Below are 12,184 nucleotides of genomic sequence, written 5' to 3' on the forward strand. Positions count from 1 at the left end.
CAAACGTTATTATTGAAACTGGGTATCTGTTCTAACTTATCATTACTGCCGAAAATGCTACTGTCAAAGTCGTTATTGACGAGCTCCTACTGTACAGTACAGATACAGTATATATTCTTAGTCTGTTATTCATGTCAGAACAAAATATTTAATTCCACTTTATCATTTTTACCATTCAATTTCTCTTTCACTTAAACAGACTATTGCTAGAAGGTAATAGCAGAATGGCACTAGATCATTTTTAGGATCACCCTCTACAGGTTAACTATTTCTACTCTTTCAGCAAAAAAAAATTTCTCAAAACCTAAAACTACTCAGACTAGACAGTGAAAAAATAACATAATTAATTTTTACCTCCAACATTTAGAATACAAAATTTTTAATATTACCTACCAATATGACAAAAATATAAGATTCTTTAGAAATACTAAGTAAATAATGATTGGTCTAGTGTCCTATGTTCTGTTTTTCCAAACGTTTTTTCATCACAAGCTGGTCTTTTCCACAGCATGGTGGCAGAATGGCGGTATGAAGTGTCTCGCCAGCACTGGATTCCATGTGGTCTCCCGCGCAAATGTTATCTTTGCTCTGATCGGCAAAGATAAGCGGTATTCTTGTAACACACACCCTGAGTTGTATGGGTATGGATGCTTTTAGCATACTTTGACAGACTTCATCATTAAGTTTTAAAATATCGCAAATTCTCTAAAAACTATCACCTAAAATTATTTTTTACCGCAAACTGTGACACTGGCAATCAGCAGTGCAAGCACTGTACAGCACATAGTCACTCTATGACACAGACACACTAACAGTGTAGGGAACCTATGAGATGGTCTTATAGTGGCAGGTGCTCACCTGCAGTCAACAGGTCAGCTAGATCAGACAGACCAGGGTTGAGCAACACCAACAGCTACCTAGCCTCCCCCCACCCCCAGCTTGGTCCTAAGCCTCCATGTGGCCCTGTCCCTTACCTCTGGCTCCCTCGCCAAGCTGGTGGAGCTAAAGATTTTGATGCAGCCCTGTGGCCTGTAACTGTTTTGTCACCATTCTTCCCACTGCCACTACCACCTTGCTCTTCACCCTCTTCAGTATTCTGTGCCATCTCATCCTGCTTTGTCGTCTGTGTCCATTGGACTTGTTTTGCTCCTGGAGTCTGACTCCCTTGTTGGTCTGTTTCTCTATCAGGATGGTCTACTGTTTCTTGAAACCTGCCTTTGTCATATGCATTGCTAGATTTTTCTCTGCAATAATGACTCCTAACCATTTCAATCAATTTAGATTTTGGAATGTATATTCCACCTTAAATATAATCCACAAAGTTAAGCAAGCACTTGTCGGCCTTTTTGCTGCGGTCATCAGTTTTTGCGATACCTGCTCCATCCAGAAATTCCAAGTCTTTCACGTGGATTGACGAGGCCCAAAGGGTGGCCTTGGCAATCTAGGTATTAGATGACAACCCTTCTTATAAGCTTTAACTTTCTTCCATCCCCAGGGTGTCAAGGCCTCCTTGCAGTCTGTTTTTGCCTTTCTGCAGGCAGGATCGTGGTGGTGGTGGGTTACAACCCTTGGCAGGGTGTAAGCCTGGAGGAGATTCTCCAATAGCATGACATGCTGTGATTTCCTATTTCCTTATGGCCTGTCCCTCCTACTGAAACCTGAGGATTTCTTGTGGGGTTCAAAAACTGGTTGCATAGGTTGGTTATTTGCTTCCTCCTGGAGCAATGTCTTCTTCAGCCTCCTTACTTCTGAAGAGAGAACCTGTATTTTTTTTTTTCTCTGACTCCTTACTTCTGTTGGCCTGGACTTACTCTGACCCCAACAGTGGTCATTCTTCCACTCTCAGACTCTGTGTAGGAGACCCTCTTTTTCAGGACAACCATGTCAACTGGGCCCTGCTTTGAGGGCAATCACCTTACCCTTGCTGCTATACCTTCTTGATCTTTTAGGTCACGTCAACAACAAATGCTTGCTGGAGTGGGCAGGAGTTTTACATCACTCTAACCAACGTAAGTACTTGCCTGCATCTGCCTGAGTCCTGTGGGGATGGTTGTATGGGTTTTGGTGATGAAAATCTCCCACCTACACCCACTCACACCAGCAAGCATTCAGTGTGGATACAGCCTTAGACTTCATGTTCCTGCAAGTGGCTTGTCCTAGAACAACGGCCAGTCACTTATATAGTCCAGGACTGCCCTCTCACTGTCTCTTAACCCTATCCCATGAAGGGAGGAGTGTAAATTCTGGCTGTGCACGTAACTCTCGCTGAAGAGCTTTCAGAGCAGTTGCGTAGAGATATTTTACTTCTAACACTCGTGGGAAAGTTACCATTCATCATAGAAAGGCCACTTTGGTCTCACTTTGAAGATGAAGAGGTTTGCTCTGTCGTACTTTGTCCAAAAAGGCAATATATATAAAATAAAATGCAAAAAAAGTGAGTAGAAGTTTGCTGACATGCTAAAGCCTTACACTGTCCTTTATAAAAATATTGGCCAAAAGAAAAATATTCAAGACGTAATAATACTTTTTGCTTCAATACATAGCAGAATAAATTTCCTTTCCAATAATGCATTATTTGTTGTATTTTCTTAAATAATAATGCTGCACATATACACGAGAAAAAGGAGCATAAATATTTGGCAGGAGGTCAAGAGGTGTACATCCTACAGTACCAGTGAGGAACCTCACACCACACTGAACCAAGCAAACCAAGTGAGCAAGCACGCACCAGCTGTAGCAGTCTTTGCCCCGCCCACTTTTGCCCGTCATCCAACAAAAATGACGACTCCCTAAATATTTCTTTAGAGATTACATCGGATGACAGGCAAAGTCGTCATACTGACGTCAGAGGTTGACAAACGCATGAAGACCCAGGTCGTCACTGGTAAGTCTAAGGGTTAAGTGCTTGTGGATGGTCAGGCAGCTGACCTCCCCTCTCATAACCCCCACCCACTGGGAAGCGGCATATACCATGGCAAAATGAATGGCCCGGGACCACCAGGTGACGGCAGGAGCTACAAATGTATTCCTACCATCATTTGAACCGGCCGCCATTTGATCTCGTCACCAAAGGTACGCAAGAGACTCCTGCCATTGCACACGACCATGAGTCAATCTGTCCCAAACCTGTGCCAGGTGTAAGCCAATGTCTTCAGGTTCCTCCGCGTCCAATTCCGTCCCTGCCGCCCGCGGCCACAGCCTCATCCACCCCTGCCAAGCCTCTATCCAAGGAAAGGCTACTTGATGTGCAAGTGATGTGTTTGTTTGTCTGTATTTTACAAGTGATAATGAATTTTCAAAACTGATACATGAAGCTGAGTTTGAAAATATCTGAGTCACCCATGCAATATTGAAAGAAAACCAAACTTGCACTGCAGAAAATGTTTTGGGTTGAACTTTTGAATTTTTCTTGGCCCTGAAATTGATATGCAAAATATGTGATATAAACTATAAATGTGATATAAAAAACAAATAGAATCAGTGCTACTGAACATGAGTGCAGTATTAAAGTAAGTGTTATCACAAATAGGGGCCGTGTGCACATGCACATAGAAATCCCGCTTCACACCTAAGTTGATCTTTTTAACGTGCTTACTCTTCTAAGCAACCAAGTGCAGACCTTGGGATGCTTTCATTCACAAAAAGAAGAGCTGGTGAATAATTTGAATTCTAATTTGTATCCTTAACTGCTATACAGTAAAACCTCAATATAATGGACTTCAATAGACTGGAATTTGCTTATATCGGAATCTAGGAGCTACCGGACTAAATTCCTATATATCGGAAAAAGTCTGATAAAGCCAGAAGCAGTCTGGACTGCCTGACCACTTCAGCTACATTCACCACAATAAGGCAAATAAAAGACATGTTTGTCAGTATACAGTACAGTACTATTATATAATGTAGAGAAGTTATAACACAGTACAGTATCACAATGATAGTCAAAACAGTTTTAAAACCATTCATGCTATCCGGACTAATGTCTGATGCATCGGAAAAAGCCCGAGTTAGCAGGGGGAAGTCCGGATGTCGCTTTTGTCAGAATTTCGCATTTTTCGGAGTGGCTTGGGCCTTAATTAGGCCGTTATAGTGAGGTCTTACTGTACTTTCCAGATACGATGGTTTGAAAACACGCTATTTTCGGGAAAATGCCTGCAGTGAAAGTGCACCAGCCTCAAAACAATGACAGCACATAGGGGTTAAGGAAGCTGATGTCAGTTTCCAACTTTCACTGAAATGTGGTGCAACACACATTATTATCCCACTGTAGTCTATAGACTGCACTCATGTTGTTAGGGCTGGATTTCCCACCTGGAATGCCCTGTGGTGTAACAACTACCTGCTCCTCAAAGTCTATCACCAATGTAGAGATGTCAAGTGTAGGAGGACTCTCCAGTCTGCAAGGTGCACTGCCTGGTCACCCACCTCAGGGTATTTTCCTAAAACTTTCAGGAATATTTCCATCTACATCAATATGCTCTTCAAATTCCTTGCTGTCCGAGAATTGCTTGGTACTTTGGAGTAAATGAAGAGTTTGACTAGGAATGTATGTGAATAAGGAGACAGGGGAAGAGAAAGACTGAGCATGAGGTGCAAGGAAGGAGTAGGGAGGGACAGTAGCTATATGAAATATGAGTTATATGAGATAAAGAAAGGTTGCCCAATGATGAAGGACAAAGTAAAGGTGATTTGTTCATGGCCATCCCCTCCAGGATTTTGGCATCTGGTTACAGACAGAGATATGTAGTTGTGATGTCCCTCTCTGACACCAAATCACTGTCAAGTTTGAAAACCGCCAAGCACATTTACATTATAAGTGACTTGTGTACTCAGAGTTACTACCAAGATGTGCAAGGAAATTTCAGGGAAAAGATGTTTCTGTGGTACTGGTAGAACTCAAGATCACAATTAAAATAACCTCAGATATTTAAATACTCACAATTTAAAAACAAATGCCTTGCCACATATGTCACAGGTGTTACTGCGCTCCTTGACATGACGAGCCAAGATGTGTCTCCTCCGTACTGTATGTGATGACAGCCACAGCCCACACACCTCACATTTGGAACCATGCCCTACAATATACAGTACCAAAGATTAAGTATCACCATGATACTGGACAGAGTTTCACAAAAAATTACATACTCTTAGTACAATGTGACTACTGGTATCAACATTCTGACATTAAGTTTTCATTGAAAATTCAAGTGCACTTAAATGAAATCTTAATACAGTAGATGTTCGATTTAACGAACTAAATCTGCCAACTCCTAATCCATTTTATCGAATTTTCTGCAAAATCGAGTTCTGTTACCAAGGCTCCATATGAAGGAAATTTTTCTGGTATTATGAGAAACTTTCTGCTTAATCCCTGAAGGCCAAGTTCCTGACAATGCACACCAAAACCTAGCAAACTATGTTAACTCTCAATGCTACCCACCACAGTCTGAACCCACAAATAATACCCACACTTAAATGCACTACTGTGTACATGTTTACAGTGATACATACAGTACTTAGTAATAAAATATGCACACACAATGAATAAGGTGAGAATAGTAGCATACCAAATTCAGTACTGTAGTACAGTAAACAAGGAGAGTAAAATACAATAAGGTTAACCTCCAAAAGTAGGGTTTCTGCACTTGTTGCAAAAATATGCCTGACACAAGTAGCCATAATGGCCCCCCCCTAAACCTGTGTCAGGCCTGGGGGTGGTTTAGTCACTGTCAGAGCCACCCTCCACAAGCACTGGAGGTGGTGCTTGGGTGACAAAGGGGCTGGGGTGCATCAGGGATGGTGTTGGTGTGGTATAGGCATCCCTTGGACAGAGGTTGAGGGCAGGGAGACATGAGATTCAGCTGAGGGGAGGCTAGAGGTGGATGGCAAGGAAATGTCCGATGTGCAACTGTCCTTCCTCTCCTTAGGTTTACGTGGTAGTGGTGACTTGAAGAAGTCGTCAATCTTGGTCTGCTTTGGGGCATACATCTCCCTCTGAATCTTCCTAATTCTGGTCCTCATTTCCCTCAGATGAGGGTAAAAAACTTGGAGATCCTCACGATTACTGTCGATGAGGATATCCAGAAGTGTGTCAACACTATCGCTGGCTTGGGATAGTCCGACCTTGCAAGTAGACTCCTCACAAACTCCTCTGCAGTCACTTCCTCTACAATTTCCTCTTCGGACTGGATATGGTAGCCAGGGTCACTGGCATCCATATCCATCCATTCATGGATGTCCTCCATGCCCCCTTCAGCCTCACCTGCTCAGCGAGAGGCGTCCCTGCACTCCTCTGCAGTGAAGCCCTCAAAATTTGCTGCTTCGTCCTGTTGCTGCTGCATGTGCTCTCTCTGGCCAAATATCACATTCCACCCATGAATAGGTGTCCTTGTCGCCACAAGGTCCCATGCCTTCCTGATGTTCAACATAATGGCATGCATGTGGTGTGTGGAAGGAAGAGAAGACGGAGGGGGGTGCAAGGAACAGTGTGGTGGACTGAAGAGGTGAGACAGGCTGTGGCACAAAAGAAGAAAGCATACAATGAATGGATGAGAAATAGGGGCATGGAAGAAGCTGAGAGGCGGAAGAGAAAGTTATATGTAGAAAGAAAGAGAGAGGTGAAAAGATTAGTAAGAAAGAGTAAGAAGAGAGTGGATGGGGAATTTGGAAGGAATTTGAGTGTAAAGTGGAGGGACTGTAAGAAAATGTTCTGGAAAGAGGTGACAAGAGTAAGACAGGGTGGAAGTGAAGTTAGCAGGGGAGTGAAAGATAAAAATGGTAGATTACTAGTGGAGGAGGGAGAAAAAGTGAGCAGATGGAGAAAACACTTTAAGGAATTGTTGAACATAGAGGATGGAAGTAATGCGAGTATAAGTGGCTGGGGAATGGCTGGGAGGAGGAGGGAGGTAAGAAGACAGGAAGAAATCAGTAGGATAGAAGTTGTGGATGCAATGAAAAAAGTTAAATCAGGGAAAGCCCCAGGAATTGATGGAGTGTGTGGTGAAATGCTGAAGCATGGGGGAGAGATAGTAGTAGAATGGATGTGGAAGATGTGCAGATTGGCCTGGGAGGATGGTAGAGTCCCGGAGGATTGGAAGTCAGGTATAATTATTCCCTTGTATAAAGGAAAAGGGGAAAAAGAAGTGTGTGGTAATCATAGGGGCATTTGTCTTCTTAGTATAATAGGAAAAGTGTATGGTAGGATACTTACTGACAGAGTTAGAGAAAGAACAGAGAAATTAGTTGGAGAAGAACAGGGAGGCTTTAGGAAGGGAAGAGGTTGTGTAGATCAGATATTCATTCTTAGATCTTTAGTGGAAAAGTTTCTAGAGAAGGGAAAGAAGTTGTATGCGGCTTTCATGGATTTGGAGAAAGCATATGACAGGGTGGATAGACAAGGATTGTGGAAAGCATTAAGAATATATGGAGTAGATGGGAAGTTGTTGAATGCTGTGAAGAGTATGTACGATGGTGCAAAGGCTGCAGTGCGTGTGGATGGTGAACTAAGTGAATTTTTCTCTTTGAAAGTTAGGTTGAAACAGGGATGTGTCATGTCTCCATGGTTGTTCAATCTGTACATGGATGGGGTAATAAAAGAGGTACAAGGTAGGGTAGTGGATGTTGTAGTGGTCCTGGTGAGAGAGGATAGTGTTTGGAAACTCCCTGTACTGTTGTTTGCAGATGATACTGTGTTGTTGAGTGAAGACGAAGGGGAGCTGCAAGGCATGGTGGATGAGTTTGGGAGTGTGTGTAAGAAACGGAATCTAAAGGTGAATGTAGGGAAGAGTAAAGTGATGGTCTTTGAGGGAGGTGAAGTCAGTGAATGTACAGCGAGGTTGGATGGTGAGGAATTGGAAAATGTGAGTATGTTTAAGTACTTGGGTAGTGTGATGAGTAAGGATGGAGGTTTGGAGGATGAAGTGCTTGAAAGGGTACAGCAGGGAAGAAAGGTTGCTGGTTCTTTGAAAGCAGTGATAAGAAACAGGGAAGTGAGCATGGAAGTGAAAAAGTTACTACATGACAGTATTGTGATACCAACTCTAACGTATGGAAGTGAAGCTTGGACGTTGTTGGAAGGACACAAGTCAAGAGTGAGAGCAGTGGAAATGAGTTATTTAAGAGGAGCCTGTGGAGTCACATGGAGAGACAGGCTGACGAATGAGGATATAAAGGAGCGTTGTGGTGTGGATGTGGATGTGATAGGAAGCATTATGAGGAACACACTGAGGTGGTTTGGCCATGTGGAGAGGATGGAGGGTGAAAGACTGACGAAGAGAGTGTATGTGAGTGAGGTGGAGGGGGGAAGAGGGAGGGGGAGGCCAAGGATGAGATGGAGGGATGGGGTGGAGAGGTATATGAGAGAGGGGAGTGTGAGTTGGGAGCAGGGCAGTGAAATTGTGGGGGACAGGGCGACTTGGAGGCGATTTGTTTGTGGCCACCCCAAAGGGGATTGAGGTGTCTGGCAATAGATAGATAGACAGATGTTATATTTCTTCCATGCCTCAACACTGCTCTGCCCTCTGGTGTCCTGTCCTTCCTCTGGATCCATCTCTTCCACCAGAATGTCGTCCAGCATCAGCCTCCTGTAATGCTGCTTGAAAGTGTTGATGATCCCCTGGTCCATGTGCTGCAGGATGGAAGTTGGGTCGGCAGGAAGGAATATGGCCTTGATTTTCACATCATGGGTGGTCAGTACTTCGTCTAGGGGATAGGCTGGGGCCTGGTCCAGCAACAACAAAGTCCTAACCTCACCTGGCAGCACACTGTGCTCCCTCATCTGGTACCCTTTGACTGAGGCCACAAAGCAGTAAAAAAACCAAGACTTAGTTATCCTGCCTGTGAACCAAGCCTTGGTATTGCTGTCATAGTCCACTAGCAAACTCTTCATGATGGGCCTCACTGCACGTGGTTGCTTCACATTGCCCACCACCATTGGCCTCAGTTGCTGTGAAGCATCAGCATTTCCGCACAACAGCAGAGACACTCGTGATCTGCTCTGCTTGTGGCCTGGCACACTGGACTGGCTTTTCTTGGCACGTGTGGTGTTAGGCAGGGCTTTCCAAAAAAAAGCCCAGTTTCATAAGCATTATAAATTTGCCAGTCCTGAAGGACTGTTTCCCTTTTAATCTTCTTTAGTTCCTCAACAAAAGGCCGAGCACTTTCAAAGTCAGCACTGCAATTCTCACTCACAATTTTTCAGTGTGTAATGTCATGTCGCCTATAAAATCTTGTTATCCACCTACCACTAGCCACAAAGTCCTCGATTCTGAGTTTCTCAGCAAACTTCAGTGCAGTACTCCTTATCTCAGACCCTCACACAGGCAAGCCCTGAGCTCTCTGCTGCTTGCACCAGCCGTACACCACTTTGTCCAATTTTTCAAAATTTGTTTTTTTCAGAGACTGCCTTTCCAACATTTTAGATTTTTCACAAACACTAGCACCCACCTCTGGTTGCAATGTTAATTTCTTGATTTCGTCCTTGTGTTTGCATTGGTCATACACTTGAGTTTTCTTTATCCCATAATCCTCCATCACTGCCCCTGAGCTTACTCTGCACTTCATTTTCTCAATTATTTCCAATTTCTGAGCAAGAAAAATCCTCACCATCCCCTTCTTTTTCTGAACCTTAGGCATGGTTCATAAAAGTTCTGGTTCACTGGGGAGAGAGAGAGAAAAAAAATAAGGCCGCAGTATGAAGGCGAAGCTACACACACGTGGAGTTATTGGTAACAGTAGGGTGATCACATGAATAATGACTGGGTCGCGCAACGTCTCCCACTCCCTGCCGTTACCACTACCCAAGTGGATTGGCGGGGATGTGTAGCAACACTGCACCGCTGCCCAGTGGAGCAGAACACTATGAGGTCGAAGACGCGCAAGATTTATGGAACTTTTTCCGGTAATTTGGTGATTTTCAGAACGGAATTCCCTTTTGAGACTTTATCTCAGTTTTACAGAAATTTTCCTATAAATGGGGGGAAACATTTTTTTAAAATTCTTCCACAATCTCGGGCTTTCGCTATACTGGTGTTTGTTGAATCAAACATCTACTGTATTTATATATCACTGACAACAAAACTTGAATAATGCTAAGTTGGTAGAGAGGTGATCGGCAGTCCTAACGGACAGTTTCAAATCCCAATCAGGGAAGGGAACATTTTAAAAGGTTTGGCACTCTCATCTTAAATGTCGAGACCAACTGCCTAGCCCCGGGCTCCTACGCCCCTCTCAGGGCAATGTAGGATTGGATGATGGATGGATGGATGAATGAATTTTGTTAAAGTAGACTTTCACAATCTACTATAAGACTTGCCAATATGCTGCAGCAATATCCCTGCTAATGCCAATACATCAGTCTTGTGTGGGACAGTCCTAGTATGTATTCAATATGGAGGGTGGTGTTAGAACCAAACTGGCAACATGTGGAGATATATGGTACACAGAAGGACTGTTGAGCCAAAAGAAAGCCTGTGCCTAGACTGAAAGAAAAAATAAACAATCATTCATCATTCATTCATCATCCAATCCTCTGTTACCCCATATGAAGCATAGGAGCCAAGGGCAAAGGAAGTTCATCCTGACATTTAAGATGAGAGCAACCAGCCACACTCATCCCTGAGTGGCATTACATGAGCAATAAACTCCAACCACCCCTGAGATATAAACCTGCCCAGCTCAATCCGACAGAAGCTCCTTAACTACCCACTACAACAACCAGGCATCATAATGAGGTTATATGGTTACCATCCAGCATAGTAAATGGTTTCCTGGTGTACAGAAAACCATTTGGTTGGTCACTCAGTGTAAAGTCACCTGTAGACAGAAGGAAGAGGAAAGAATGAAGGAAAGAAAGACAGAAGAGGAGGGGAAGAAGGAAGAAAGAGAGGAAAGGGCAGTCACTTGAAAGCAGCACGCAGCACTACAATGAGTGACTGGATGGTGAGTGCCCCCACCTACCAAAAATATAAATAAATAAAAAATCTATCTATTGCCAGACGCCTCAATCCCCTTTGGGGTAGCCACAAACAAATCGCCTCCAAGTCGCCCTGTCCCCCGCCATCTCACTGCCCTGCTCCCAACTCACACCTCCCTCTCTCATATACCTCTCCACCCCATCCCTCCATCTCATCCTTGGCCTCCCCCTCCCTCTTCCCCCCTCCACCTCACTCACATACACTTTCTTCGTCAGTCTTTCACCCTCCATCCTATCCACATGGCCAAACCACCTCAGTGTGTTCCTCATAACGCTTCCTATCACATCCACATCAACACCACAACGCTCCTTTACATCCTCATTCGTCAGCCTGTCTCTCCATGTGACTCCACAGGCTCCTCTTAAACAACTCATTTCCACTGCTCTCACTCTTGACTTGTGTCCTTCCAGCAACGTCCAAGCTTCACTTCTGTACATTAGAGTTGGTATCACAATACTGTCATGTAGTAACTTTTTCACTTCCATGCTCACTTCCCTGTTTTTTATCACTGCTTTCAAAGAACCAGCAACCTTTCTTCCCTGCTGTACCCTTTCAAGCACTTCATCCTCCAAACCTCCATCCTTACTCATCACACTACCCAAGTACTTAAACGTACTCACATTTTCCAATTCCTCACCATCCAACCTCGCTGTACATTCACTGACTTCACCTCTCTCAAAGACCATCACTTTACTCTTCCCTACATTCACCTTTAGATTCCGTTTCTTACACACTCTCTCAAACTCATCCACCAAGCCTTGCAGCTCCCCTTTGTCTTCACTCAGCAACACAGTATCATCTACAAACAACAGTACAGGGAGTTTCCAAACACTATCCTCTCTCACCAGGGCCACTCCAACATCCACTACCCTACCTTATACCTCTTTTATTACCCCATCCATGTACAGATTGAACAACCATGGAGACATGACACATCCCTGTTTCAACCCAACTTTCAAAGAGAAAAATTCACTTAGTTCACCATCCACATGCACTGCAGCCTTCACACCATCGTACATACTCTTCACAGCATTCAACAACTTCCCATCTACTCCATATATTCTTAACACTTTCCACAATCCTTGTCTATCCACCCTGTCACATGCTTTCTCCAAATCCATGAAAGCCGCATACAACTTCTTTCCCTTCTCTAGAAACTTTTCCACTAAAGATCTAAGAATGAATATCTGATCTACACAACCTCTTCCCTT

At 43.8% G+C, this 12,184-nt stretch overlaps 1 protein-coding gene across 1 annotated transcript in view; it reads right to left on the reverse strand.

The window, feature by feature from the left end:
- Window positions 1-12,184, reverse strand: part of LOC145413473 (uncharacterized) — a 364,910-nt gene that overhangs the window by 286,674 nt on the left and 66,052 nt on the right. The window contains exon 4 of the mRNA XM_080283171.1: window positions 4,940-5,075. Within this exon, the coding sequence (XP_080139297.1) occupies window positions 4,940-5,075 (136 nt within the window). The remainder of the gene's footprint in view (window positions 1-4,939; window positions 5,076-12,184) is intronic.

Source organism: Coenobita brevimanus, chromosome 96 (genome assembly GCF_032717465.1).
Source record: "Coenobita brevimanus isolate Jiangsu-jjx chromosome 96, ASM3271746v2, whole genome shotgun sequence".
NCBI lineage: Eukaryota > Metazoa > Arthropoda > Malacostraca > Decapoda > Coenobitidae > Coenobita > Coenobita brevimanus.